Consider the following 27,804-nt stretch of genomic DNA (forward strand, 5'->3'; position numbering starts at 1 on the left):
TAAACAAGGCATAATCGTCCTCATTTGATGTACATTATAGAAGCTATAAATATGCCACTTATCTCAAAAAGTGATACAGTCTATTAAGCAAGTTCTTCGCTACTCTCAAGAAGACTGCATAATTAAGTCTAAAGAGCTGCAGGATAAAATTTATGTAATAATACTTTCTTGTATCATGCCCTACATAAGAGAATTTTAAAATATTTTTCAAGATTTAATGCATAAAGTACCACAACACCCTTTGTGTGTCGTAATGCTAGTGACTAGAAACGATCATGAAACTAGTCAGGAAATTGCCATTTGTTCTTTCTTGTGTATCATTCTAAAAAGTGATAAAATGATCAAAAAACTTGACTATCATAAATAAAGTGTTCCTGTTGATTGTAGCTCAATTTCTTCTCTTTGAATCTTGAGAATATGAATTGGAAGAGGAAGTAGAGTCATACTGTGTAGGTAACAATCAGTCATACAAGGTTGCTTCTGTTCTGTGAATGTATAGGTTCAAAAACCAAAACCAAACTCCCCTTGCCCCCCGCCAAACCCCCTAAAATGAGTTCACATACTCTCCATTCAGATTACAGATAGCAATAGCTACTTGATCTTACTTAATATACCTTCTCTATTTATGCAAAATACAAAAATATACAGTCAATAAAGACTAGTAGTGATTTCTTAGATTATTTTCTGCTGTTATGCAATAACATTTATTTAAAAACAAAATAAACCAAGTTTGAATACCTCCAACCACCCCTGTAGCTCACCAGAATTTCCTTTCTTCTATCACTGTACCAAACTACTGGTCTGGAAAGAGCTATTGGATTGCTCCAGCTGCAAAGTCATCAAGTGAAACAGCAATGTCTTGGAACTGCATATCTTAACTTTGGTTGTACAACTGCAATAGCAATAATCAGGGCAATTCATGACAGCATATTGTCACTCTGGCTATGTTTGGTTTAGTGCTAAGGATTTGAGCTATTACATAAGAGTTCTTGAATAACTCACCATTTGTGGTCATCCTGGGAAAAGTAAGAATATTATTGAATATGAAGAAATTACTTTTCTTTTTCCTATAATTATTTTTTTTAAAAAATAATAATTGTCAAAAACTGTATGACTAGATTTATCAATACTGCAGAAAAAAAGAAGTAGACTTTTAGGTATAGGAAATCTATGATATCCTTAATTTCTGAGAGATGCACTGTATATCTGTGACAAGAAAAGCAAAGAATTTCACTAGGAGAATGTATTACTAGCGAATAGTGCAAATATTAAAAACCCACTATGGCTCTTTAAATCAGAGAAGAAAAGTGAAAGGAGAAAAGATCAACCCTCTGAATACTGGAATATGGAAACACAATATTTCCTTGAAGTAATGAACTGGTTCATTTTATGTGCCAAGAGCAAATCCCACCAGTGCCCCAGAGAGGAAAGGTACCACAGTATCCTCCCACAGAGGGCATGGCAGTTTCTGTTAGAACACAGTCCTGTTGGTCATTAGCATTAATTTCAGGGCTTTGTAATGACTAAGACTGCTGATGTTGAACTTCCTGGCAGCCAGGTGATCTAGGATAACCCAGCTGGCATGTCATTAGTTGTGGTAGTGCCTATTCTTTGCAGGAGGATGAATCATTTTATGCTTGCAATAGTTACCACAGCTCAGGTTACATTCTGAAACAAGTCCATATAAAAGCAACCACAAGCAGACATTCCCCTGCTGAGTTTGCCAGCTTTGGTGCCCAGCTCTTCTTCATTAGGTATCTTTACAATTAACCATACACCCTAAACATAATGCTGTGCTGATGAGACTGATGAGTTGGGAGGAAAAAAAATCTCTACCTCTTATCTCTTTCTTTCTGGCCCACCTCATGCCTAATGCCACGTCCTTAAAAGTTTAAAATGGATTTTTGTTTCCTGGTGTGATAAGAGATTTTTGTCTAGGGAGAATTAAGTAAGAAAAAATGAATAGTTCTGTGAGCAGAAGAGCTGATTTCTCACAGATTTGCATCTCATGGCAGAATTCCCCACTGTCTAATGAACATGTAAATGCCAATTTCAGCTTTTTCAGCAGCTGAAGCATTCCTCACAGGTGCTAAGTCATTTCTCTGGAGTCTAACAAGACCCAAATTCATGCCTTAACCTTTCTTGGAAGGAAGACTGTATGGAGTGGCTGATGTTGTGGAAAACAGTAGGGCAGCCTTATATGACAGTTCCTCAAATCACTCTACCTGTCACTTTGCAACTTCTGTCTTAATATTTATAATTGATCAATATTTTGAGAATTATAAACAAGGAAGACCTGAGATAATATAACCTTGGTTTCTCTTAGAGGAACAGGATAAAAAGCAATATGCTTCTCTAAGTTCTAACAAAAGCTTAAACAGTACCAGTTTTGAAGCTTATAAAAAAGAGCTATTCACTATTTGTTTCATTTTTAATTACATTTCATAAGCCATTGCAATTCCAACCTCCGGATGGGACTCAAGCTCTGCATGCCAAAACATCCCAATGAGAATATTGGGAATTAAACTGAAATCAGGAAACAACTGAAATAATCTGAGAAGTGTTCAGCCTAATATTTGTGGGGTGAAGAATGGCAATTATTTTATGCACAGTTCAGATAAATAGTTTGGATTTGATACGTAGAATTAGAGAGATAGTAATTTTCTAATATATACTGAACTTTTGCATGAAGATTCTTTAGCAGACTTGAGAAAAATATTTTACACAGAAATATTCTTAAAGTAATATTTGACTCTAGCACCTCTGAAAATGAGGAAATTCAGCCCAAGCTGAAATTCTTCATACAGAGAGCCTGCACATCAGACTAGGTTAGTTAAATACCGAGCTTTATTCCACCTGTACTAGCTAAAATCAAAGACAAATGTATGATAACTGTTAACGTGCCCATCGGAATGCAGTGCCACAGGTACTACCCATGCATAAAACTTAAAATACAATATAAAAATAAATTTAAAGGAAAAAGTAGCCTTTCAGAAAAGAGCAGTGAGGAATATTATTTTTGATATGGCAAAGCTGTAATTCTATAATTCATTTACTTGAGGAATGCAAATTATTTTTGTTCTAGACATAATTTCTATGATAGTGGAATTTTAATCCAAGATCAGGGTTGCTAGCTCATGGTAATACAACTAAACAACAAATAAATTGTTTCACGTTGAGAGCTGCTTGGACAACTTTGTTTATACCTGTATTTTCAAATATTCACTTTGCTTAAAAAGGTGTTCACATAGAGTTGTTACGATCAAGAAACAGGGAGGAAACTACATCAGTAAAACATGTATTTTTCAAAAACTACAATCAGTCATCTTCTTTTGAACTTATTCTGCTTCTAGAAATAATAAAATCTTTAAAATTCATCTGGCTGGGAACAGTTGGGATGCAATTTGAGAACGCTGCTGTCATTTCCACGGTAAAAACTGAAAGTCATGACAAAAAAACAAACCTCCGTCTTCTTTTTTTCACTCTACTGAAGTATTTTAAATGCAGTCTTGGCTCTGGCTACTCTTTCTCTCCCACCTGCCGTATGTGCGTATGAATGGCAAAGTGCTTGCTAGGGAATTGGGCCAGCAGAGCTGAACCAGAAGGGAGACCTGCTGCTGGGCACAGCGCCGTGGAGGAGGAGTGCTGCATTTATCTGGTGGGAAAGTTGGTTTTTTGAAGTAAACTGGATGGCATTTCCATATCCACATCCCTTCCAGGAAACTCATGAGCCCCTTCAAAGCAAATATTATTTTGTGGGTGTAAGAAGTTATTGTTTGCAATTTCATTGCTTTGCCTCCTGGGTTTTGAGTATTCTTCTCATAGCATCTGAGGAAGTCATGACTGACTTTGTCTCAGAGAATCTCTGTAACAAGCTACAACTGCAAGATTTGAATGACCACTGCATCATTTCTGCATTCAACCTATCATCTCAGCCCTTAAGTCTTTTATGATAGCAACCTCCGCAGAAAGGTAAATGCTAAAAGCATTGGATGACTCTTGAGCATATTAACCTTTTTTTCGTGCCTAGCACCAGTTACAGCCTTATCTCTCTGTGGAGTTACAAACACAGCAGCTGAACTTCTAAAAAACAATGTAGGAGACTTTACAGAGATCTAGCTTCCAGTGACTTCATATTACATCACCAATGTGTAGGGTACATTCCAGCCTATGTGGTAAAGCTCAATCCACAGTTCCCTCATCACAGTCCTGTGGGATTCCAAATGCATCCTTCTCTGTATGCCACAGTGTTTCAGATCTAGAATTGCCAGTTCATTTTTAAAAACTTTCCAGGATGTAACATTTTCAAATGTTAAAAGAGGAAAGTCTTAAAAAGATATAACCCATGGGATTCACAGTGTTATAACCTCACTTTTAAGAAAAGATTAAGAGGTTGCACTTCCTGGCCTCAAAACATACAATGTGATGGTATTCACACTGTGACATAGAATGGAGACTCCCAGGGGAACCTGTTTTTTAGTAGCCATGGACGTTATCCTGAATATGTCTATTTGAGAAATAAATAGTTCTTCAAAGGTCTCCTCTTGAAAAGGGCAAGCCATTTAAATACCTTGTAGGATTTGGATTTGTAGGGTGATTATATACACCTAGAAGCTCTACCTTTATTCCTGTGAAGCTGGTAACTGAAACTTCAAGATGGTATCTGTAGTCCTTAGAGATTTTTTTTACATCCTAAGCTTGATCTGTTTGACTTCAAATGGTAATACTGGTTATAAATTATTCATCATTCATAGCTGTCTCTTCTGAGACATGATCTTCAAACTAAGCATCATATTCATCTCTATTCTTCCCTTCAGGCCTGTTGCATGCAGGCTTGTCTTTGTATTAAGTATAATTTCAGACCATCATCTCATTTTTTGCCATTTTTCACAGTTACTCTCTCACTATCTCCAACACCTACTTTTTTAACTCTACATTTATTTACTATTTTAACCATAACCTAGTTCCTTCTGCTTCAGTGCCTTTATTTCTTCTTGTTCTCTAATTTTTAAAATAATTTCCCCCCCTTCTAATAACTAAAGAAACAGCTTCTTTTTCTTTCTTCTAATGATTTTACTTTCTGCCTGATGTCAATAATGTCCTCCTAGAAAGCTCAAGAGGTTAAAAATACACCCAAACACATTTGCCATCTCCTTTCTTAGCATATAAATAACTGTTCTATTAGAGCTAGTTTTTTCCATTTCATTTCCTCACCAATCACACCCTAGACTATTTTGCAACACCTACTTTTGCCAGCGGATGTTTCTGCTGTTCCATGTTAGCTGTGATTGCGAACAAGATTAATTTGCACATTGCTGAAGCTTTGCACCTGGTTCCTCCAAGACAAAATGCGTAAGAAACCAGAAACAATTTGGAATCTGCACACAGAGCAGGCATTGTCCTCAGGCAAACCGATAACAGGAGAATGAGGATGCTGTTTACCTCTCAAACATTAGTCCACAATAGCTTTTTCTAGAGGAATGCCTCAAACTGGAGAACAAATACATTTGTGATATTTTTATTTAAAACTGTTCTTAGTTATAAAACCCCATATATATGCTTCAGAATATCTTATTTTTAATAGTCATAGATGTGAACTCTGGAGCACTCTTTTCCTCTTACAGCAACATAATGGATTTATACCTACTTAAGAATATGGATCAAAATGTCTCTGAAATTCTTCCACATTTGAAACAAGCTCAAATACATATATGCAGACATGCATAAACTGGCAAAATAGAATATATATTCTCCAGAATGGCCAAACTCTGAGTGTGGACTAACCATGGGTTATTTTAATTCCTGGTTTTATTTGTGAGAGTTAAATGCAACTGAACTTAACTATTTGTAGAAGTTAAATGCAGCTAGCTCAGCTTCAATTCTAGGCAGCCACATATTAACCATTAGAGGAAAACAACAAGTACACTTTCATCCACCTTTAAAAAGACCCTAAGACAATCTACATAGACCTATCACTATTATCACTGTAAAACATCTGGGGAAGGGACTCAACACTGAAGTAGCTTTATAGATTACAGGCATAGGTAGGAAGCTTCCTTGTACTTGGTAGTCTAAGAAACCAGTACTTCTGTCAGGCAACTGTTTCTAAGGGTCATTGTACCACTGTCCATGTCTCAAAAAAAAAGTAATTTTCCGTTCATAAACAACAGCATGGCATTAGATGTAAGTAGAAAACAAAAATTACCTAGTCCATAAATAAGTACTACTGATGCCGGGAACCCTGACAGCAGCTACATTTGGCTGCAGGTTCAGAAAGGTGTCACACAACATTAGCAGGAGCACAGGGCTCACTTTCCTAGTATAGAAACAGACCATATGGTGCTACATACAGATAGTGAGATTACCATGGCAATCACTATTATAATTTAAAAAAATTGATGAATACTAAAACTTGACAAATAGTTACAAGAAGTGTATTCTTCTCTCTTCCTGTCACCTTACGTGTGATACACATACACAGACATGTTCAATACTCATTCAAACAGCAACTCCTCCTGGTGTAACCAATTTACATGTTCATCTGCTAATGCAGATGAATACTAAGATACGCACTGGAATTTCTACACAAGTACTAGTAAATCTTCAACAACAAGTTCGCATTAGAACTCAGTTTAACAAGGTGTGTGAACATCCTTTCTTCCTACCTCTGTCTGGGTAAACAACAGGTTTCTGAAGAACTTAATATGTCAACAAGTAGAAGGGGAAAGCTGATTGGGAGGATTCCCTGAAGAATTCTGTACACTTTACACCATGGAAAGCCTTTATAATAAACCCATGAATTTTTAAGCAACAGAATTATCTTTTGCTATGTAATTACATATTAAGTCAATATTCAACAGAGGCAAATAACAGAAGTTTAAAATGCACTTATGTATTGCTGCGTCTGTCACCGATAAAAGGAACAAAAAAATAGTGGACCATCTCTCTCAAACACATAATCACTACCTGGTTTATGCACTTACTTACATTTCAATTAACTACTAAATGAATGATTTGACTACCCTTCAACTACATAAGAGTATCCTGTAAGAATCAGGAGTATCACAAAGTTCAGAATTACCACAATCATTCAAGAACCCCCTGTCATTTAGTGGTTAGCCAGATTCTGAATATGGATGAGTTTTTCAGTGGAAGGTGCAGGGACAGAATCCTAGATGACAATGAAGTAATCTAACTGGCATAGATGTGTCACCTGTAGTAGTCTTATTTGTTGTAAGCCCCAATCCATAAGGGTTTTTATTATTTTTCCAAAATTCTATTTTCTGAATTTTCTTATGATCTATAGCTGTCGCCTTGTTTCCATGTTGTATAAAAAACTTTTTCAAAGCATACAGCCCGCTTTTTTTCTGGCAACTCAGAAACGTGACAAGATACAAACATGACAAAACTGAATGAGGTTTGGCTTTTTCCTTGTATTTTAAGAAAAACAATGTTTGGAAAAACACAAAGTTTCAGACCAATCCTTATGGCACTGATTATGGGCTCTGATTTTAAATAGGAATATTTGTGAGTTTATTTTATTTTGCTTCTTTGCATGACCATGCCTACACTGGTAATTTTTAGTATCACTAGAAACAGAATAATAATTATCAAATGTTTTTGAGTTTTCTTTTGTTTGAGAAGCCAAAGAAAAATTATTGCATTAGTATAAATATAAATCATAAATTTTATGTAATTAAATAAAATTATTTTTTTCTTTTTCAACCACTCCCACTAAATATTTCCATGTAAGTTTAGAGCAGAATGTGCCAGATGTTGAAGCACATAGTGTGCGTAAGTTCCAAAGAATCTCCATGGGAGGAAAGATGGGTTGAGAGAAGAGAAATAGCTGTCCTACAGCTCTACAGCTGTTCAGTGAGAGTGCTGGGACCAGACCTGAGATATCTTGTCTGCTGCTTCTGTGTCCTAATCGATAATCCATACCACTTCTTTGAGATATTTTTGTTGTTTTCCAACAAGCCAATTTGCTTTTTGCTATCTTTGTTGGGTTCTTGTGCTCAAAGTCGTCATCTTTTATTACTGAGCTGCCCTAGCTCTCTGAAGCCCATGACATTTGGTAGCTGATCCCACTGAGCTCTGAAGAAAGTTGGGTTTGATCTGTACTACTTTTGCTCCTTGATTTTTTTTCCTTCCAGGATCTCATACCCGGGTGAGTTTTAGTCTTTTCTTGGTTACTTAAATTGGTTTCCTGGGGGTTTAAAGCTAAATATTCACTGATGAAATCTTCTAAAATATTTAAAGGAAGCCAAAAATAAATGGAATTGAAGTCCTAAAAAAATAAAAATAAAAATAATGCTGGAAGTCAAGCAATAAAGCATGTTATATTCCTCCTAGCATCCCTCGGGTTCTTTGTTTATGGTAGCCTTTCCAGTAATCTCCCTGTGCATTCAGTGGAAGTGAGATGCTGGTGTTCGAGTGGTACTTTCTTGTATAAATATTTCTTCTGCTGGGGGATTCAGACAGAATGAATCTGTGAAATCTGTAGCTCCCCTGCAGAACATTGCCTCCATGCAGTCATGCCTTCTCTCCTCTGGAGAGGAAGTAGAAGAAAACATCAAGTTTTATTGCAGCCTCGGGTTATGTAATACTGTCTCCTGGCTCTGAAAATAACTGGAAACATCAAGATCAGAGATTAAATGTATTATATCCTCAAATTCCTCTTCTCTCAGAATGAAAGGCTTTCAGAGGAATTTGAGAATGACCTTTGCCATGCAAGACAATTTATGAAGATGTAAAAGCAAATTTGAGAAGTGATGTTTCATGAACTGCATTAGTCCTGTGCAGTCATTTCAGCAAACAGGACATGCACAAAGCTCATTAAACACTACTAATTTCAAGCGAGTTTTCTAGCATGTCTGTAACTCTGTTGTTATTTAGACCAAAAATATTAAATACTTCCTTTTCTTCTATGGCGTTCACTACGTCTGCATCTAATTTTCAACCACTTCTGAAATTTTAGGAAGCCTACAGTAGAGCATAGAGATGGCATATGGTTCTCTTGTTCAGCCAGTATGGGAGCAGTTCTGTCCACAGACTCATCCATTAACCACAAACAGAGCCCTGGTGTCTAATATCAGATTAGCGGAGATGACACCGTGAAAGGAATTGGTCCACATAAGATTGGACTCCCTTTGGGAGTTGTGTGTCCCTTTTGACTGACCATTTGCTTTTCACTTTGTTAATTCAAGTACTTAGTGTTAGCAGTTTTTAAACTAGGTCTTAAAGTGCCACCTTTAACTTCATTCCCATTTTTACATCTTATGTTTATCTTTTTAGCCCTGGAGTTGCCCACACTACCTTTTCACACAAATCCTTATGTTGTCTAGGAAGTCCAAATATGTAGACCAATGATACAGTATAAATGTTGTGCTTTACCACCCCTGTAAAATAAAACCAGCCACCATTCTGTGCTTTTTTCCCTTGATGCAAACTACTGAAAATTTCAACGTGATAAAATTAACATAGCTTTGACAATTCTTATTTCATGCCATTTCATAATCCTGATAGTGTTTGTTCTAAAGTACCAGGGATGTGATGTACATCATGCTTTGAGGTATGGAAACAAACCAGTTATTTCCAATTCTCCCTATATATAAAAGCAGGCAGGGTTGGATGTTGCCAGGTAGTGGGTATACCATCTGGATACCTTGAAATGAAGAAAATATTATAAAACATATTTCTTATATTTGCTCACATTGGTGATTTCACCATATTTCAAAACTTTTATTATTATAATAATAATAGGTCAAATATACAAAATTAATTAAGTCATTGCTGTAAAAATGCACAGAGCCCTTAGCTATAGGTGCGATAATTTTTTTTGAAGCAGACAGCTTTTCCTTAGGTATTCAGCTAACAACCAGACATCCAAAAGAGCCAAGGACACAGGATGCCTGACTGTGTCAGGCACAGCAAGATTTCTAACAGAACAGCACCCCAACTGGTAGTGTTGCCTGGAGATTGTGGCTCTCTACTTTCTCATGTTACTGAGATTTCTGTTGTCCTCGCATTTTTTCATCTCTTTGTTCCAATTTTCTATCACAGTAAGTCAAACAGGTTATTTAAAAACCTAACCATTCAGAGATGAGACGCTGAGCTTTCATCCTGGGTTGATGCTTCCTAGGCAGGAGAGGAGTGGGAAAGGGAGCAGAAGGTTCTATAATTTGCAGATTATTTACACACTGGAGCATAATGGTTCACTCACAGCAGTTGCAACCTATTACATCGTGCTGCTGCCACATCTGAACACTAATCCTGCACAATAAAAATCCTCCTGTGTTTGCTAATGCCTGTGTAGTAGCTTAGCTGCCTTCAAAAACAAACAAAAAAGATCAGTTGTTTGAAATTATGTCCCAAACTAGGAAAAAATCATATGTAAAGATTTGCGGTCAGTAATGTTCATTTTCCCTTTGAAATTCTAGTATGCACAGATGGAACCTTAGAAACAAACACACCTAAGTTTACCTTCAATCCCTCAATACATTTCCACATACTGACATTTTTCAGCAACAAAAAATTCTTGGGCTGAATCCTGTCTCTGTGAATTCAAAGAGAAGGTGGGAACAACAGTAATAGATTTTAATTACTGTCTAGTGTCATTACATTCTTTCCTTCTATAATTAGAAACTAATGAGAAGTGGAACACATTCTGTCAAATGAACTGAGAAAACAGCACTTCAAGTGGAATGAGTGGCTAAGGACCAAACAAAATCCAGAACTGTCGGGCAGAAAGTCATGTCATACATAAAGAAATTTCATTTGCTTGGATGGCTGTAATGATTCATCTCATTTTGCAGGAATTTCATTAGCTGGGGTTGTCATTTCACACAAACATAAACTAATTCCAGTTCTCCCTGCTCCCTCAGGAAATCAAGGTGTTTGATGTCAGACACATTCACACAGAGACATACACGTTACTCTCTAAAAACAGAAAAAAAAGAGAAAATCTCCTCCCATCCCCTGCCCTCCGCCCTGCTGCAAAATGTAGTTAGGATTCATCCTTTGGAATGTAAATTGAAAACCAGGCTTGCAGCTATCTGAATCCCAGAGATAATCTTATATAAATGGACTATAGTGCAAGCTTTGTCAAAGTCTTAATATTGTTTTACCTCATTACATAATCAAGCTATAATCACAGCTTAGAAATGGATATCTAGAATTGGGGTGAAATCACTTAGCACAGTTGCTGTGCTGTATCAGCAGTGACCATGAATCACCCCATTCTTTACGTAACGCACAGACAGAGTGAGTGCCAAGAGTCAGGTAGAGAACGGCACCACTTCCAAGCACTTCAAGTCTGTTGCAAGCAAATATCTACAATGCCATGGCAGATTTTTTTCTTTCTTTGCCCTAAAGGCTAGACATTCACTATATTTTATTTCACATCATGACTTCCCTATGACACAATAGTGGTATTTTGCTGCTAAACCTCAGAGGGAAAGAGACCGCTGAGCATTTTTGGAAAGGAAGAGACATTTATTTTTTGAAACTGTCTGGCCCTTATGCAGTCTGAAAAAGAGTAAATGAACAAAAAATTGTGAAGGACAGAAACAATGAAAAGGGCATTTGGCAAAGATGAGATAATGAGAAGGTCTCATGGTCAGATATCTAGGGGACAGTGTTCTTTCTGATTTTGCCTTTTCCCCAGACTTTTATTTCTGGCTGTGAACACCAATAAAGTTCATAAATATCAGCTTATGATCAGCACTGTGATCAAATTTCTGTCCTAACTTTATGAAAATCCACTCAGGTGCCCAGTGATCAAATAATTCAGCCAAAATGATTTTCCTATGATATATGTAAAAAAATATTGCACTGGAGGAGCTAATATCATCTTTTCATGTGATAAATGACCAATTTTAGAAGTACTGTTTTATTAGTTCTGAACTAGACAGACCTAAGAACTATCTGGTCTGTTGGAAGAAGAAAAAAAACATCAAAAATAGGTCACTTTAGGTTTTATCCAAGAGAATAATTTGAATAGGTTAAATCTGAATCCTCATAGAAAAATGTGTGTTTAGAAAAACTGTTATGTTTTCCTCATTCCACCATAACAGTTGAAGACATCTCACTGAACCACATTTACAGGCTACTCAGTTCCCTCACCAAGACAGTAATTGCCATAAGAATTCCAAATATAAATCCTGTCAAGGCAAGAAAAGAGATAGGGGCAAAAGCCAAATGAAGATGCATCAGGACAAATACACCAATCTTAAACTATTTACATGATTTTTCATCCTACATTAGAGCTGCACTGTACAATGTAGTCCACAGCCTGACACTTGCCCGAGTTGGAGAGAGAGGTCTGATTCTGGTCTCCCATTCTCGCCCTTTTCTGGGGGCAGTAATCTGCATCCAGCCACTGCTGAGCAGAGCAAACACCAGAGCTGTTGTACCATCACCTGTTTTGACATGAAAGAGAAAAGGCTTTGTCCATATTTTACCATTCCTTTTTTTTTTTTTTAATTTTATTTCTCCACTTGTAGCAGTTTTTGGGTAACACTGCTGCCCTTCAGCATACCAGAAATGGAAGAAGGGCACACAATGTGAAGTAAATTGGTTGTTTTACAGGCAATGCCCCACAGGCTTACCTACCAGTTATTATTTAGTATTATAGAATAGCTGTATAAAAATGGCACCAAGTCTGACTCCTTTTTTAAAGAGGAAGGATGCATTTAGGATCCCATTTACTATTATTTTTATAGGTAGTACTGGTCCAATAGGTTGGCATTTTAAGAGCTAGAGAGAATTAGAAGTAGATCTGGTTTCAGTAGGATTTGGGTACATAGCTCCAGCCCAGAAATGTAAGGCACTGAACTAATACACAGCAAGATGCAATAATGCCAGCTCTGGAAAAATAACAGATGTTTTTCACGTGATCTAGAAATCTGAATATTGCAGACTTAGCCAATAAACCCTTTGGGTCTGGGATCATCTTGTTTTATGTGTGGGTACATCATGAAACAAATTTGTCACTGATTAAAGCCTTCAAGTTCTGTTAAAATATTTTAGATGTTTTTTAAACTTTTTTTCAAAATTAATAATGAATGTCTGTCTCTTTTTTAAAAAATTAAATACAATTAATTCAGAGTGAGATTTTACTTAGAGCACCAACAACAATGAACTTACAACAAAGCTCCTACCTTAAAGGAGGTATTTATAGAAATCATATGTTACTACTTTAATGGTATTTCCACATACCATGACTAAAACCAAGAAAACACATCTTTTCCATTAAACTACCATTTACCTGTTCATTCTTTTAAACAAAAGCAAACAACAGTGCTAGCTGTGATCTCTGCCTAACAGAAAATGAGACTGTTAGCCATGTTAACAGTAAAAGAGAGAGAGAGAACAAGGATGTATTTATTAGTTATTTATAAGGAAAAGAAGATAAATTCCGCTGCCACAGTTGTTCTTCATTAACAATTTATGCAGTTTATACTCATTACTTGTAGCACAAAGGTGATGTTACCTTGGTAATATTTCTATCATGCAAGAGTTGGTTTAGTTCTTACAAGTGCTCCTCTATTAACAGAGCTGTAGAAGTCAGTTACGCCATTTGAGTGTTTGTATAAACACTCAATGGGGAGAATAATTAGAAATTTTAAAGATTTGGTTTTCCACTGGCAGACTTGCAATCGTTTCTCATTTCTATTCTGAAGTGACAGTGCCCTCCCGTGGCACAATTATTTTTATTTGCTTTTTTCTTATGTATACTCCATCCAGACAGATGAACAGGATAGGGTTTCCCATATATATAAACAAGTTATTTATTTATGTACTCCTCTGTAGGCGTTACTTTTGAGAAAAGATTCCATTTCTATCTATATTTTCATACAGTTCCTGAACAAATCTTTTATAAGTTCTTGCTCTTTTCTGTATCGTTTCTGTGTAAAATTAGGAGAGACAAACCCATTGGGAATCCGGACAGCTCGTGCATGTCTAGGTCTGTATGAACTGCTATTAGCCGCACTAACAAAATTGTGCCTATTGGTTACCACATAAACAGTGACCTACATTAATCCCAGTTGCTAGTCATTTGATCAGTCCTTAAAGAACAAATGATGGACTGAAATTTTGGGAGAGTTTGGCTCATACATTACTCTTCTCCTGTCTTCTCCTCCCCCTCCCCCCCCCGGCAATTTCACAAATCCATCCAGTAGAGGAAAACTTCAAGTTTTAAAAAGTTATAATAAAGATACTTGGTAGCGTTTTTCTGCCAATTATTGATTCATCATCAATATTCTCCTACATTATTTTATCCACAGCTTTTTACATTTTAGGTATAAAAAGAACTAAATTATAAACATTATCATAATTACTAAAACATACATTGATTTTCATACTACTAAACACTGGAAAAAGTATTTAAAGTAACCAAATACTCAAGGAAAATCCTGTTCAGATCCTGGGATAGAACTCCTCCAGTTGCTGGGGTAGAAGAGCTCCATGATGAAGCTCCCTGACACCATGGAGTCGGCATGAGGTGAGGAGCTCATGTGCTGTATATTTTCAGCACACAGAGAAATTCTGGAGATTTTAGGTAGTGGACAGATAATGGAACAGATACAGTTTGAGAAGAACAGAGCCACTTCTACCAACCATCTGTTTTTGCTGTGCCCTTCAGCGCGGTGTGTGGCTCTGCAACAGAGATAGCACGGGGCTAATCAGAATATAGTCGTCTTATAAACTCTCAAAAAACTTCTTATGTCTATGGACACGTCTATGCACACATTGTTTGATTTCCAAAACTTTTAACTTAGCCATGAAAGATTTTCACAGAAATGCCAACATGTAAAAAGGCCAGCCCTTCACCTAATTGCATTTCACTGTTCAAAACTCCATATATTTAACAGAAAAGAAACCCTGAATTTTCTCCACTCCAAAACTATCTATGAGAATGAACTGAAATGACACATACAAATAACTTGACCAGATGGCAAACACATAATTTTTGAAGCTCTTCTGCAGTTCTTTTCATAATTTAAATCTAGCAGTGTTTTAAACAACAGAAACCAGAATCTTATAATAGTAAGTGTGAGACGATCTCAGCTATAAGTGTTGCTACCTGAACTATAATTAAGACACCAATTTCCTGTGATGTTAGAAAGCTGTTCTTTTCTCTAGCATTTGTACTAGCTTCCAAATCACTTTGGAGTACAAATTAGAGGCTTGTTTCCCCAGTACCTTACTCTTTGCACAGTCACTTAAACATGCATAAAGAGACTACTAATGGGTATAATTTCCCATTCACTTCGCACAGGTATAAATGTTTCCACTACCAGGAAGCAATGAAGGATCACACCCACTGTGCTGATTAAATCAGTTAAGTGCAGTGTACATTCCCCCTGGCTAGGCTTCCTGGCACGACTAATTCCTTCTATTGAACCTTTGGGACTTAGGCCAGGACGCATGCACAGATGGTTCCTCAGATCAGGAATTCACTTCACCTACTGTCTAACAGAGCCTGAATCCTGGTATTCAAATTGCTATATCACACAAGTGTACGGTAGGAGGAGCTTCCCAGTTTCCAAAGTTCCCATAGTCTGCTTTGTGTAAATTACGATGGCACAAGACTGTTAGAAATAAAACCTTTTGTAAGAGCTTACTAAGGTCATGATCACTGGGTACTGATGCTATGCATCTCCTTTTCAAAATATCTCATAGTCTAGAAGTGAATTAAGACCCATGCACCTAGAGGAATCTTCAACTTCCCAGAGTAGCAGTATGAAGATGCTGTGGCTCAAGTCAGAACCCTGTCCTGCATCTCGTGACCTTCCAAACATAATTGCCAGGAATATGCATTTAGTAGAAAACATGATATGGCTATTATATGTGAGGATAAACGTGACCTGGATAGCATTTTCCCGATGGACTGCATGCTGGTTTAAAAATATGCTACTGAAGAAACTGATTAACTGGTTATTGTATCTTCAGATGAAGAAGATGTCTATCTATGTATACAAATATAGATGAATACAGGAGAAATACATGTATTCATACAGAGAGAGATATGAGGTGTAAATTTATGAAGGATGACTTATTATGCTCTTCAATGTATTAACATTACTTTTTCCAGGGAAATTTTGTATTTCTATAAAAATTGAAAATTATCTAGGTATTATTTTCTAGACATATGTAATAGTTATATATACCTTAGAATAGGCGGCAAGATTGTAAGGTGAAAGGCTAAGTAATCTTCTAATTAGGGTGCCAAATGTTAAGTACATAAGTACATTGTCTTACAGAGATACTGCCAGGCTGCATTATCATTCATTTCTAGAAATGTACATTAGTACATTAGCCCTCCAAACAGCAATCTGGCAGTCTGAGAAGCTTTCTTGCTGCAGTAGACAATATTGGATAAACAAGAGCCAGAGCTCAGGGAAAGAGGATGAAATAATAATGAAAAGATTATTAATTTGCCAGCTGAGGGCTAATGAATGACACTGTGCTATAGTGAGGGAGAGGACATTTGGAGTGATGGTGTTTGTCTTCCCAAGTAACTGTCATGCATGATGAAGCCCTGCTTTCCTGGAGGTGGCTGAACACCTGCCTGCCATGGGAAGTATGAATGAATTCCTTGTTCTGCTTTGCTTGCACACTTGGCTTTTGTTTCACCTGTAAACTGTCTTTATCTCAACCCACAAGCTTTCTCACTTTTACCCTTCTGGTTCTCTCTCCCATCCCACCAGGGGGGGAGTGACTGAGCAGTTGTGTGGTGCTTAGTTACCAGCTGGGATTAAACCACAACACACATATATCCATTAGGAATGAAAGTTTTTCCCTAACGAAAGGTGCAGTAACATTTCTGAGGGTTGAACAAAATCTAGAAAAATTACATCACTTTTTAACTTTTTGGAACACGTTAGCAGAAATACACTATTTCTAAACATAGTTGGTTGAGAAGTTCAGTATTAAAAAAAAAAGCAGAGGAAATTATGTTCAATTAGATATAACACATCCACCTGGAGTGTCTCCAGTTTGTGTAGCAAATGCTCTGTGACAGGACACTGCTGTTGCTGTATGGAAATGAATTGTCCTCTGATGGCAGAGAATTCAAAGTAATTTCCATTGCTGCTGAATGGACCAAGGCCTTTATAAGTTAGTTAACAGTTTAAAAGCTCTTATGCATTACATTTTGAATAAAAATATTTTTAAATAATGCATAAAATATTGTAAAAATATTATTGTAATAGCTTACTGTATAAAAAACACTCCCTACATTAAGGGAAAAATCGAAACATGTCTCCAAGGAGACCAGATGATCACCACTAAGCTTTCTAGAAAAAACACAATAAAACAATGTATGCAGAAACGGTCTATAAAATGGAAGGACTGAGACTACTCTCTCTCTGTACACATATATGTATATTCATGTTAGCCACACCACCATTTGGCTTGGTGTGCATACATTGTTATTGAAGAAGGACAATGCATGAAGTCTTCGCAGTATGCCTTGGTCTAGGTCACCTGGATTTATCTGTTTGTTTTCTCAGCACAGGTGCTGAGTTTTGGATTTCACTCTAATACCTGTAAGAAAGTTCCGGCTTGTATACTAGATTCTGGTATTTTCTGTTCTTTTGAATAAAAGCTCTTACAAGCAAGACTGCTAAAACTACCAAAACAGTTGGGCAAAAAGACCTGTCCAAGTACAGGACAAAAAATACAGAGAAAGCAGTTACCTGGAATCTGATACATCTGTTCAGCTACTCCAAAAGAGTCTATAGCAGTTGCAGCTTCAGAAAAAGAAGCAATAACAGAAAGAAAACTTCTGATTTTTTAATTTCAATTCTGAGCTAATTTTTTATACCTTTTTATGTTCTCATCTATGTTTGGATTTATATTTTACCTCTTCTGATATTTTTTTGTCTCATTAAAGTAATATAATAACACTGAGCATGAAAACCGCCTTCTCCTTAAAACTGTTTGCATGGAAGTAATCCAGCAACTGCTTCAAGTAATCTCTACCATAGTATAGCAGGAAAAAAAACCCAATTTTGAAATACTAGTGCTATTAATAGCATATATGAAGGTGAATGAATAAAAAAGTTAATTCTCAAAATTGACAAAATAATAACTTCTAAGGAGGTTAATACATGATCCAGAGAGATGAAGAATGAGTCATACTGTAATTTTACGACTTAGATTTTACAGTGTTCCAGATCAGTGGTAGTTTGGGTTTGATTTTTTTTTTTTTTGTATATGCAAACTTATCTGTGAATTAAGGGGATAATCAGACTGTACTTATTAAAAATGGTTGCTCGTATTCAGCCATATCTCCTTGTAAACCACACATATATAATTTGGTTTTAAAGTTTTTGGTTTAATTATAACATACTATAATTAAATTAAAACCAGTTAATCCCTGGGATATGGACATTCATACTGAAAAAAGTAATATAACAAAGAAGCACCAGCTGAAAAATGATCTCTGAAGTTTCTTTTGTGACCAGGTTCAAAGAGATTATTCTAGGGGAAATTAAAATTTTAATTATGCCTGAAAACAGAGAACTCAATGTTAGCTAAAGGTACTGATCTAAGCAGAATACATATTATCCGTGGAGTCTCTTTGATAACACTGGAAAACTGTCTCACTCTAAATTTGCAAATCCTATTCGGTTTCAGTTTGAGACTTCTCTGGACTGCATTTCACTGAATTGCAATGAAGTCTTTTGTAGCCTGGGGTTCTGTAGTTCTTTTACAATCAAGATTTCCCAGGAGTGCTGTAAACTGAAGTAAAGATGAGCACTAAGGTTTTTTTAGTTTAGAAAAAATAAATCAAAAACTGAAGCTTTGCCGTATTCCTGAATCCAGATGGAATTTACTTAATAGTTTGAGAGGGGAAAAAAACCTGGAAAAAGAATCACAAAACTATTGAATGGGAATGATGTGTTATGCACACTGGAGTAACATATAGCTTAGCTTTTTGGGGCACTTAGCAGATGTGGGTTCAAATCCTTTTAGAGGAGACAATACAACAGAAGATCTGCAGGCAAATAAAAAATTAATTATTGACACAGCCTAGCCCTGAAGAATAGTTGAGAATATGAATAATTTAGAAAGTACATCTGAAAGCATGCATTATTTGAGAGCAGAGCTGAGAGCATGCTAACGGGACAGCATGGTGACTGGAGGTTTGCTGGACCACCACCAATCACTTGGTTGCTGTAAGAGGGCTACACCAGGCATTTGCAAGTTATGAGGAATGACTTGGGTAGAAAGAAGCCTGCTGTGCTACGCAAGGGAGGTTACCCTTGAAATCTTAAAGTACAAGTTACCCAAGTGAACATGAAAGCCTGTTTACTGTCATAGTGTGGAAAATCCACCAGTTCTTGAGCTATACCAGTGTTGAAGAATGGTATGCATGTATTTGCCGTCAGTATATCTGGTGAACCAGTTTAATATATATATAACCCAGACACAGGATAGAAAAATCCTAGCCATTATATAGAAATACTATGTTGGGGTTTTAACACATTATTCTATCTCAGTATGCTTTTATTTTACAGGAGACTATGTAGTCATGTCTGTTTACTTTAACCTGAGCAGGAGAATGGGTTATTTCACTATTCAGACCTACATTCCCTGCACACTTATTGTTGTGTTGTCCTGGGTCTCTTTCTGGATTAATAAGGATGCAGTTCCAGCCAGAACATCACTGGGTGAGTTGGTTTTATTTCCTGCTTTTATTCAAGTGTTATGATGTTTAATTGACACCTCTGTGGATCATCAGTTTGTAAACATAAAAGGAAACACAATTTCACACAAATTATCCTTGTTTACAGGGATGTAGTCATTTCCAAGGAATAACACAGCCTAAACTATACTTGCATCTCTTCCATTTTACTATGTTGGATCCTAGCTCTTCGTATTGTAGACTGCCTACAGTAAAAACTTTTGCATCTTTTCTGATGACAGCAGTATTTTCTACAAACATCAAGAAAATGGGAACATTGCTGGATTAGAGGCAGGCATGAAGTAATTTTATTTGCTCTACTTCCATATCATGGTGACTAGCAATACAAATGAAATAAAGACCAAGAAGGAATCAATCTTTCTGGCTGTCTATGTGCTGTAGTGGTAAAAAGGGGATAATGTAGTACCCTGACTTCTACTTTAGGGACCAACCATCAAAATTAGCCTTCAGGCCACAAAATCAACTGAATTTGGTGGTATCTAAAATCCTATACATGAAAATGAGACATCCAATTAATTGGAATTAGCAATTTCTACACATGTAGCAACTGTTCCACAAAAACTGAGACCAAACTAACCTTGCTTGTGCAAAGCAGCTGTAGCTGTAAGAATAAGTAAAGTAGAAACATTCAACTAGAGCAAGTTAAACACGTTTTCTACTTCTGCATAAATCCACACAAGTGAGAATCATTTTAGATTTCCTTCTGCCTTTTCATTTCTTCACAGAACTACAGCACAAAGCACTGAAATGCAAAAACAACAGCATTTTCATTCCAGAAATCCCTTGAAAAAAAGAGGATAGCGGACCAGTAGCTCCCATGACAAAGTTTTAAGCATTTTAGTGCCTTTTTCACATCCTCTCTAAAAAGAGGTTATAAAATCTGCTTTAAAGTACAAAATTAATAAAGGCATTCAGCTGTTATTTTAAATTCTATTTAGATATACAAACCAGACTGGTCCTTCATATTGAGAATTAGTCTGTTTGTGCCACTGAGGAAGTAAAATCGGTGGCATGAAATTAGCCATATAAAATGTGATGGATTTTAACTGTTCTGATGCATTTTTAATGTTCTTCACATCATAGTACAGGGAATAATATTTTGAAAGGGGAAGGGATGGTGAGGCATGTCAGAGTACTTCTTAGTTATAGACTACAGTCACTTATGAAGGACAAAAGAGATACTGCTCTGGCATAGAAAATATTCTGACCTCACAGTATTACAGTTATAAGGAGCACTGAGAGAGTCTCCCTTCCAGCTTTATGTGCAAGAAATCACCTAAATAATGAGCAGCAGATAATTTGTGTGGGGCTAGTATCTTTTGCATACAGCTAGAATGCATTTAGGCAAGAGAAAGGAAACAGTTTTATTTGTTTATGCAGCACACATACAAATCTGCACATGTTTTGTCCTGAAGTTCCTCTGCTGGATTACATGCTTTCTTAGGAATTTGCATTAATTTCTACCTCATATAATAGCTGCAAGTGTGTCTCCTCGGAGGATTCCACATTTCACTGCTGGGATGTGCTGTTTAATATCTTTGCTATATGTCTGAACTCCAGGCATACTTCAAAATCAGAGATAACTAGCAAAACCAGTTTGAGACTTGAAGTCATAGTATTTCTGTTTTCTATTTATCTACCAGGTATTACAACTGTCCTGACAATGACCACCCTAAGTACAATTGCTCGTAAATCTCTTCCCAAAGTCTCCTACGTGACAGCAATGGATCTTTTTGTGTCAGTCTGCTTTATTTTTGTTTTTTCTGCACTGGTGGAATATGGAACTTTGCACTACTTTGTCAGCAACAGAAAGCCAAGCAAGGATAAAGACAAAAAGAAGAAAAATCCTGTATGTATCTTTTTACCAGCGAGGTCTAGAATTTAAATAGGTTTTCTGAGAGAGCATTTAAATACCCTCTTTATGCTTGTACTTTCTTTTCAGATTTTGCTATTGCATATATACTCTCCCTTTGTATTAATAGGAATGCAAACATTCACCTTGCGAATGAGAAGCTCATATGACAGTTGTCTGGATGCCAGCAAAACTAATTTCTTAGAATAAGGATCCTTTTAACCAAAGTGTTCTGCAAATCATAACTATCACCAAAACCATTATTTATGTCATAGATAGAGCTGTTACTGTGACCTTTATGGGAGAACTGTCAGTTTCTCTGTCTTAGCTTTAGCAATATTCTCTGCCATTAACTTATGTCCATATTATTGACATGATTGTTTGTCTTATTATCAGAACTACAGTTAAACTTTTATATTCAAACTACAGAGTATGTTTTTTCTAATTTTCCCTTTAAGCATCTGTTTCCTTTTCATTGTTTCCTTATCTTCTTTTTCTTGTATTTCTTACCTCCTTTATATACTTCTCTCCCTTAGACAGTGATTTAGCTAGTAGTTTACAATGTTGCTTATGGATACATGCTACACAATTAAAAAAAATATACTAGCCACAATAAAAAAAATTACCCTCAGTAGGGTTTGGGTTTTTTTCCCAGATACAGAAAAAAATTGTTGCTTATTTTGTCCAGGATAGATATCTCCTTGCCTTTTGCAACTAAGCTGAAAACTCTGTTGTCTGGAATCTCTGAGGTAAAAAAAATTAGTGTAAAATCCTAGAGGGAAACTTAGCCTAATCGTCTACAAAAACCTCCTAAATATGCCTGAGAAAAATGTGAAGAACAAGTGTTTTACATGAATAGAGAGTATTTTCAAATCCATTTCAGGCATCTAGGAAACAATGAAGTCACTCAGATTTGCTCTGCTAATATCTTCAAGGACTTTTGAAGATATTCTCTTTGAGTTATAACATACAGCACTAAAAGAATATAGAAAAAAATAGTAATTAAAGAACCTTTTATTACACATTATTGCTATAATTTCAAATTTAAAAGCTATTGAGAAGTAGACGCTAAAAAAAAAAAAAAAATCTACTCTGTAGTGGATAAACAGCCAGAAAAACATCTGTAAGACTATAGAGGAAGAATTCTCACCTAACTTTAGGTATGCTAAAGTTGGATTTGATCATATGCCTCTGGTTTGGTCAAATGAAAGAAGGCACTTCCAGAGGGTGATGCACCCTGGCCTGTGGCAGAAATTAAAGGCTGTCTGTGTCCATGTATGTCCTTCACAGTCAATTAAAGGAACAAAGATTAACTACCTCAAATTTAGTTGTCTCAAAGATCTCCATATGAGGGTAGATGACTTGTTCTTTACATTACTCATCTGTGAGCATTTGGGGACAAACAGAACTATGAATGATTGCCTGGATCCTAACCACAGAATCTAAAAAACCTTAAAATTAGAGTGTTTGGGACCCAGTCTGCAGGTAAAAGGACTTTTTTTTCTAAAAAGTGTTTTTATAAACTGTGAATAGTCTCTTTCAAAACAGTTCAACATAAAAGATTTAAATCCCCTGGGAATATGAAAAGATCTAAACGGAGTTTGCTATCTTCTGTCTTTGGCCCAGATGTAGTTACAAGACAGTGCCAAGTCAAAAATGTGGGGGGGTTATATTACAGATATTTGTTTAAATTGCTATTATCCCAACCTTTCTATAAATTTAGTTCTTTTTGACTTACTATGTTTTAGAAACATATTTTTAATTTACATTATTTTTGTCTCTTTCTTTCTTTCCTTTCTTTCTTTAATTTAAAACAAAACCCTCTGATTCTCTTTTCTGTCTACAAAATGAAAGCTTCTTCGGATGTTTTCCTTCAAGGTATAATGTTTTTTGGAATGGAAATTCACTGCATGCGACTGCTGAATTTAACTATTAGAGCTTATATGAGAGTGGTGTTTTGTTGGGTTTTTTTTTTAATGAGACATCTAAGCATTCTACTCAAGGTAACTTCCTAATTAAGTAGAATGGTTACATATTTCTAAACAATTTGTAGAGTTGATTCAGCAGCCCAAATACTGATTCACTATGGTTCTGAACTTACCTAAGTTCAAGAGTGACCAACATTATTGGATCTCATGAATTAAGAGAGTTTAATGTTAAAACATTTCTGCTCCTCTCTTTCTCAATTTGCCATGGGATCCAATAGCACCAGCTAGACCAGAAACCTGCAGTACACCCTTTTAGAACTCAACTCTGACCTTGCCTTTTTAACCTTTGTGATTTCACTCCAAATTATAAACCCAAATCTGTTCTGATGTTGACCTGAACAAAATTCAATGTCATCATCAATTACTCAAATGCTGTTCCTTATACAAAAAAGTCAGAGTTTTGAAAGGGTTTAAAGATGCACATTTTTAATGCTGTCACTGGATCAACACACTCTTAGCAAATTAACAAATATATCTAGCCATGTTCCACACCTAAACCTTATCTTCATTCAGAAATGCAGAGATTTCATAAAAAACCCAACCCAAACCAAACAATTAAAAAAAAAAAAAAAACCACAGGGAAAAAAAGAAACCACATAAAATAAAAGCCAAGAAATTTACATACTTATGGAATGGAATTGTTGTTATTTTACCCTAATAACTATCAGCAGGAAATTTCAATGCCTGTCATGCTACTGTTTGCCAAGTGCTCAACTGTGACTTAAATGCTTAATTTGCTCAATTGATTCCAAATATATATGTGTGTATATATATGTACAGCTACTATATAAAAATTGGAACGTGCTGAACCTTCTACTTGGTGAACATTAGTAGATGGTGAACTGCATATGTTCAAACAATTGGAGAGCCTTGCAGAGATTCTCCTAACTTTACTCAAAAGACCCAGGTTTCACCTTTTTTCCTGTATATATATTTGCTCCTGTCTCAACATGAACCTGTCCTATATTAAAATCCTGCATTTCCAATTGATTATTTTGGTTTCTTCCATGTGCAATACACAAATTGCATTCAGATATCAAGCAGTTATGTAAAATATAAAAATCAAAAGAAATTCAAAAAACCATTAGTTACATTCCTGAATGTTTCCTTTAACCTCTAATGTTTACTAAGTTTGGCTTTAAAGCTAATTGTCCACAGCTGTTAATTTTATATTGATTTGTGCTGCTTTCCTGTAAAGTGTATGATGCAACTAGTTTTAATAAGTTCAAGGTAATATTACCATTAGAACTCCTCAGCAATTTCCCATGTACCCCATGCAAAATCATCATTCATGTTGACCATTAGTCTCTAACTCCCTGTTGGTCTGGTGAAAATAACAGAGTCTCTCCCTCCTGCCATCTTTTTCTTCTTTTGCCACTCCACCTTAGGCACCTACAATTGACATCCGGCCTCGATCAGCTACTATTCAAATGAACAATGCTACACACCTCCAAGAAAGGGATGAAGAATACGGGTATGAGTGTCTTGATGGCAAGGACTGTGCCAGTTTTTTTTGCTGCTTTGAGGATTGTCGAACGGGAGCATGGAGGCATGGAAGAATACATATCCGTATTGCCAAAATGGACTCCTATGCCCGCATCTTCTTCCCAACTGCCTTCTGTTTGTTTAACCTGGTGTATTGGGTATCATATCTTTACCTTTAAAAGCAGAAGGAAATCAGTGATATGAGCCTTAGTCACTGAATTTCTTAGAGAGATGGTTTCCTACGTCCACTTGAAGTATTTATGATGTGCTTTACAGTGGTCTGAATTCTTTAGTGCCATAACCCGGTAAATATCGATCATATCATTTGTCCAAAAATTGCCATCAGGTTATTGTGAATTACATGTCCATTCAACATGCTGAAATAATTTGAAATAAAAATCATATAAACAGGTACTACACAGCTATACCTGCTGGAATAGAGAGAAACAGAGCAGAGCAAGAGCAAGGGGACCACGGCAACATCACTTAATCGTTGGTACTTGGTATTTCAAACAGGAGTGAGAGAGCGGAGGATTCCCAGGTAAAGTGCTGTACAGTTTGTTAACATTGGCTATAATTATGCTATAGCTTTATTCTCTGTGGGCTTTTCTTTTTGGAAGAGTCATCTCTCACTTTGAATAGGTATTATTAAGCTAGGAAAGTAACTTCTACTCCCCCCAAGATAAAAATAGACCTTTCCCTTTGCCATCCCTTTAAGAGCACATGTACAATGCTGTAAATATTTCAATACCTTGTAGTACATAAAGTCTAGTGCATGCATCTTTTGGGGGCCAAAATAAATGAAACAAAGGTACCATAAAGTTTTGTCTTTTATTTTGTGTCTCTGGATGTGCTATTGTAATTGAAATGTGGACATTTTTTTTCCTTGAAAAATTACCCCTTTCCCTCATGCATGGAAGATCCAAGCAGACAGCACTTTCATGTAAGACATTAGAGAAGCCTTAAGGAGTCAAATAAATAACATGTAGACAAATCTGTATGGCCAATATAATAGCTCATAAAGTATACTGTATGTGTCTGCTGCAGCTGTAGCCTTCATTTTCCATTGACAATGTTGCTATATTTCAACTGAATTTCCAGTAATTATACATTGCAAGATCAGCTTCTGAATTTAATCCATGTGCTTCTATTGTTCTTTTCCCATGTTGAGCTCTACTGTTTTCCTTACACAAGTGTTTGTGGAGTTTTGGGGTTTTTTTATTCTTTAATCCAGACCAGGAAATAGCTTTTATTCTAGACATTATTTTTACATAAGAGCTTCAAGTCCATTTTGAAACATTAGATTTTGTATTCTATATTCACATACAATTCACTGCTCATTCATGTCCTTGATCAGCAATAGCTGTTGTCAGTGCTGCTTTTCACTTGGTGAGTACCTTTACTGAAACAAACCTTTACCATGGCTAGCACACAGTTTATAGATAGCCTTGAAAATACAAGGGAACAAAGGGTGTCTTGGCTACTAAATCACATGTATGCAGTTTATGTGTATTTTAAACCTTCAACCCGCCTGGGTGAATCTTGAAAACCATTTATCCACTGGTTTTCAGAACCTGTATGATGCTCAATTATGCAACCTTAAGCACATGTAAATATGACTGACCTTTTTTTTAATTGTCAAAGATGTAAAATGTCACCTCCAGGAAAGTCAGCTTGCAGAATGAAAAAGGGAGATATATAACTTATCATTACAGAATTATTAATAGCTAAAATGGAGGAAAATGAAAGTTTTCCAATGTTTGTATAGTTTTGGAAATAAAAATGTATAAAAAAAGGAATAACTCTTGATCATCAATTGCTCCTTGTCCAATGTATTTGAAAACATTTTAATAAAGGAATTGCACACACCTGTGGAATTTTTCAATAAAACTGCTGCACTCAATTCCAGATTTCTTGTGATTAGTTTGTTAAAAGTATGCTTTGAGGACTAGTCTGCTTGACTAGTTTGATTCATCAGCTGCCTAAATATAAATGACTATAATCCCCATAATTCTCTGCATTATCTCATTTTGTAGTTAGAAGGCTCACCCACATAACTTTCAAGGATGGAGAATAAATCTGTAAAACCATTTTGAAGATTATCTTACTCTTAAAAAAAAATAGCATCTCTGAATTGGAAGTATCCTAATGAAGAGAGAAACTTTTTTAAATCTACTTAGAGAGTGTCTCCACTCTGTGAATGAGTGTCAATCATCTTTCACATAGAAATGTGTTTCAGCTGGTGCCAGACAGATCACTAATTTATTCCCCCCCGTCCTCCACCCCACAATGGTCAGTGATTTAACATCTTTCTGTTAGTTCCTTGCAGTTAATAAGAGTGGCTGATGCTATACATTTCAGGTTTCAATTTTTACTGGGGTCTTTTCCCTGCTACCAAATAGGTTTTATACAGATCATTATAACAGTCAGCCCAAACCAGCCCTTTAATTCCAAGCACATTTCAGTTCACATATTTAGAATTTTTGTCAAGGTCAGTGAAATTAAGGATTCAATGACACTGTACTCTAGTTCAGCCATCAGACTGCACATGCCTGCAGCAAGCCTGTGATGCTGAAGAACTGGATGCAATAATCAGGAACAAACTATGAGATCCCTCACTCATGCAAGTTGGCTTTCTCCTTCCAGCAAGGGAGGAGTTTAGTGAAAGATTTATAGACCGCGATCTCAATAATGCAAACCATACAAAATGAAGAGGCATGCCACCCCTGCAGTTAAGGAGTTGAGTGAACTTTTCT

The 27,804-nt window shown here is 36.2% G+C and overlaps 1 protein-coding gene across 2 annotated transcripts in view; it reads left to right on the forward strand.

Annotated features, from left to right (window-relative positions):
* GABRG2 (gamma-aminobutyric acid type A receptor subunit gamma2) overlaps nucleotides 1–26,951 on the forward strand; it is a 69,098-nt gene extending 42,147 nt beyond the window's left edge. The window contains exons 7-10 of one of the 2 annotated variants that reach the window (XM_054842193.1): nucleotides 19,536–19,688; nucleotides 21,367–21,572; nucleotides 23,430–23,453; nucleotides 24,952–26,951. In XM_054842193.1, the coding sequence (XP_054698168.1) occupies nucleotides 19,536–19,688; nucleotides 21,367–21,572; nucleotides 23,430–23,453; nucleotides 24,952–25,227 (659 nt within the window). In that variant the 3' untranslated portion in view covers nucleotides 25,228–26,951. The remainder of the gene's footprint in view (nucleotides 1–19,535; nucleotides 19,689–21,366; nucleotides 21,573–23,429; nucleotides 23,454–24,951) is intronic. The other variant, XM_054842192.1, reaches the window with a different exon arrangement.
* The last annotated feature ends 853 nt before the right edge of the window (nucleotides 26,952–27,804 follow it).

Source organism: Grus americana, chromosome 14 (genome assembly GCF_028858705.1).
Source record: "Grus americana isolate bGruAme1 chromosome 14, bGruAme1.mat, whole genome shotgun sequence".
Taxonomy (NCBI): domain Eukaryota; kingdom Metazoa; phylum Chordata; class Aves; order Gruiformes; family Gruidae; genus Grus; species Grus americana.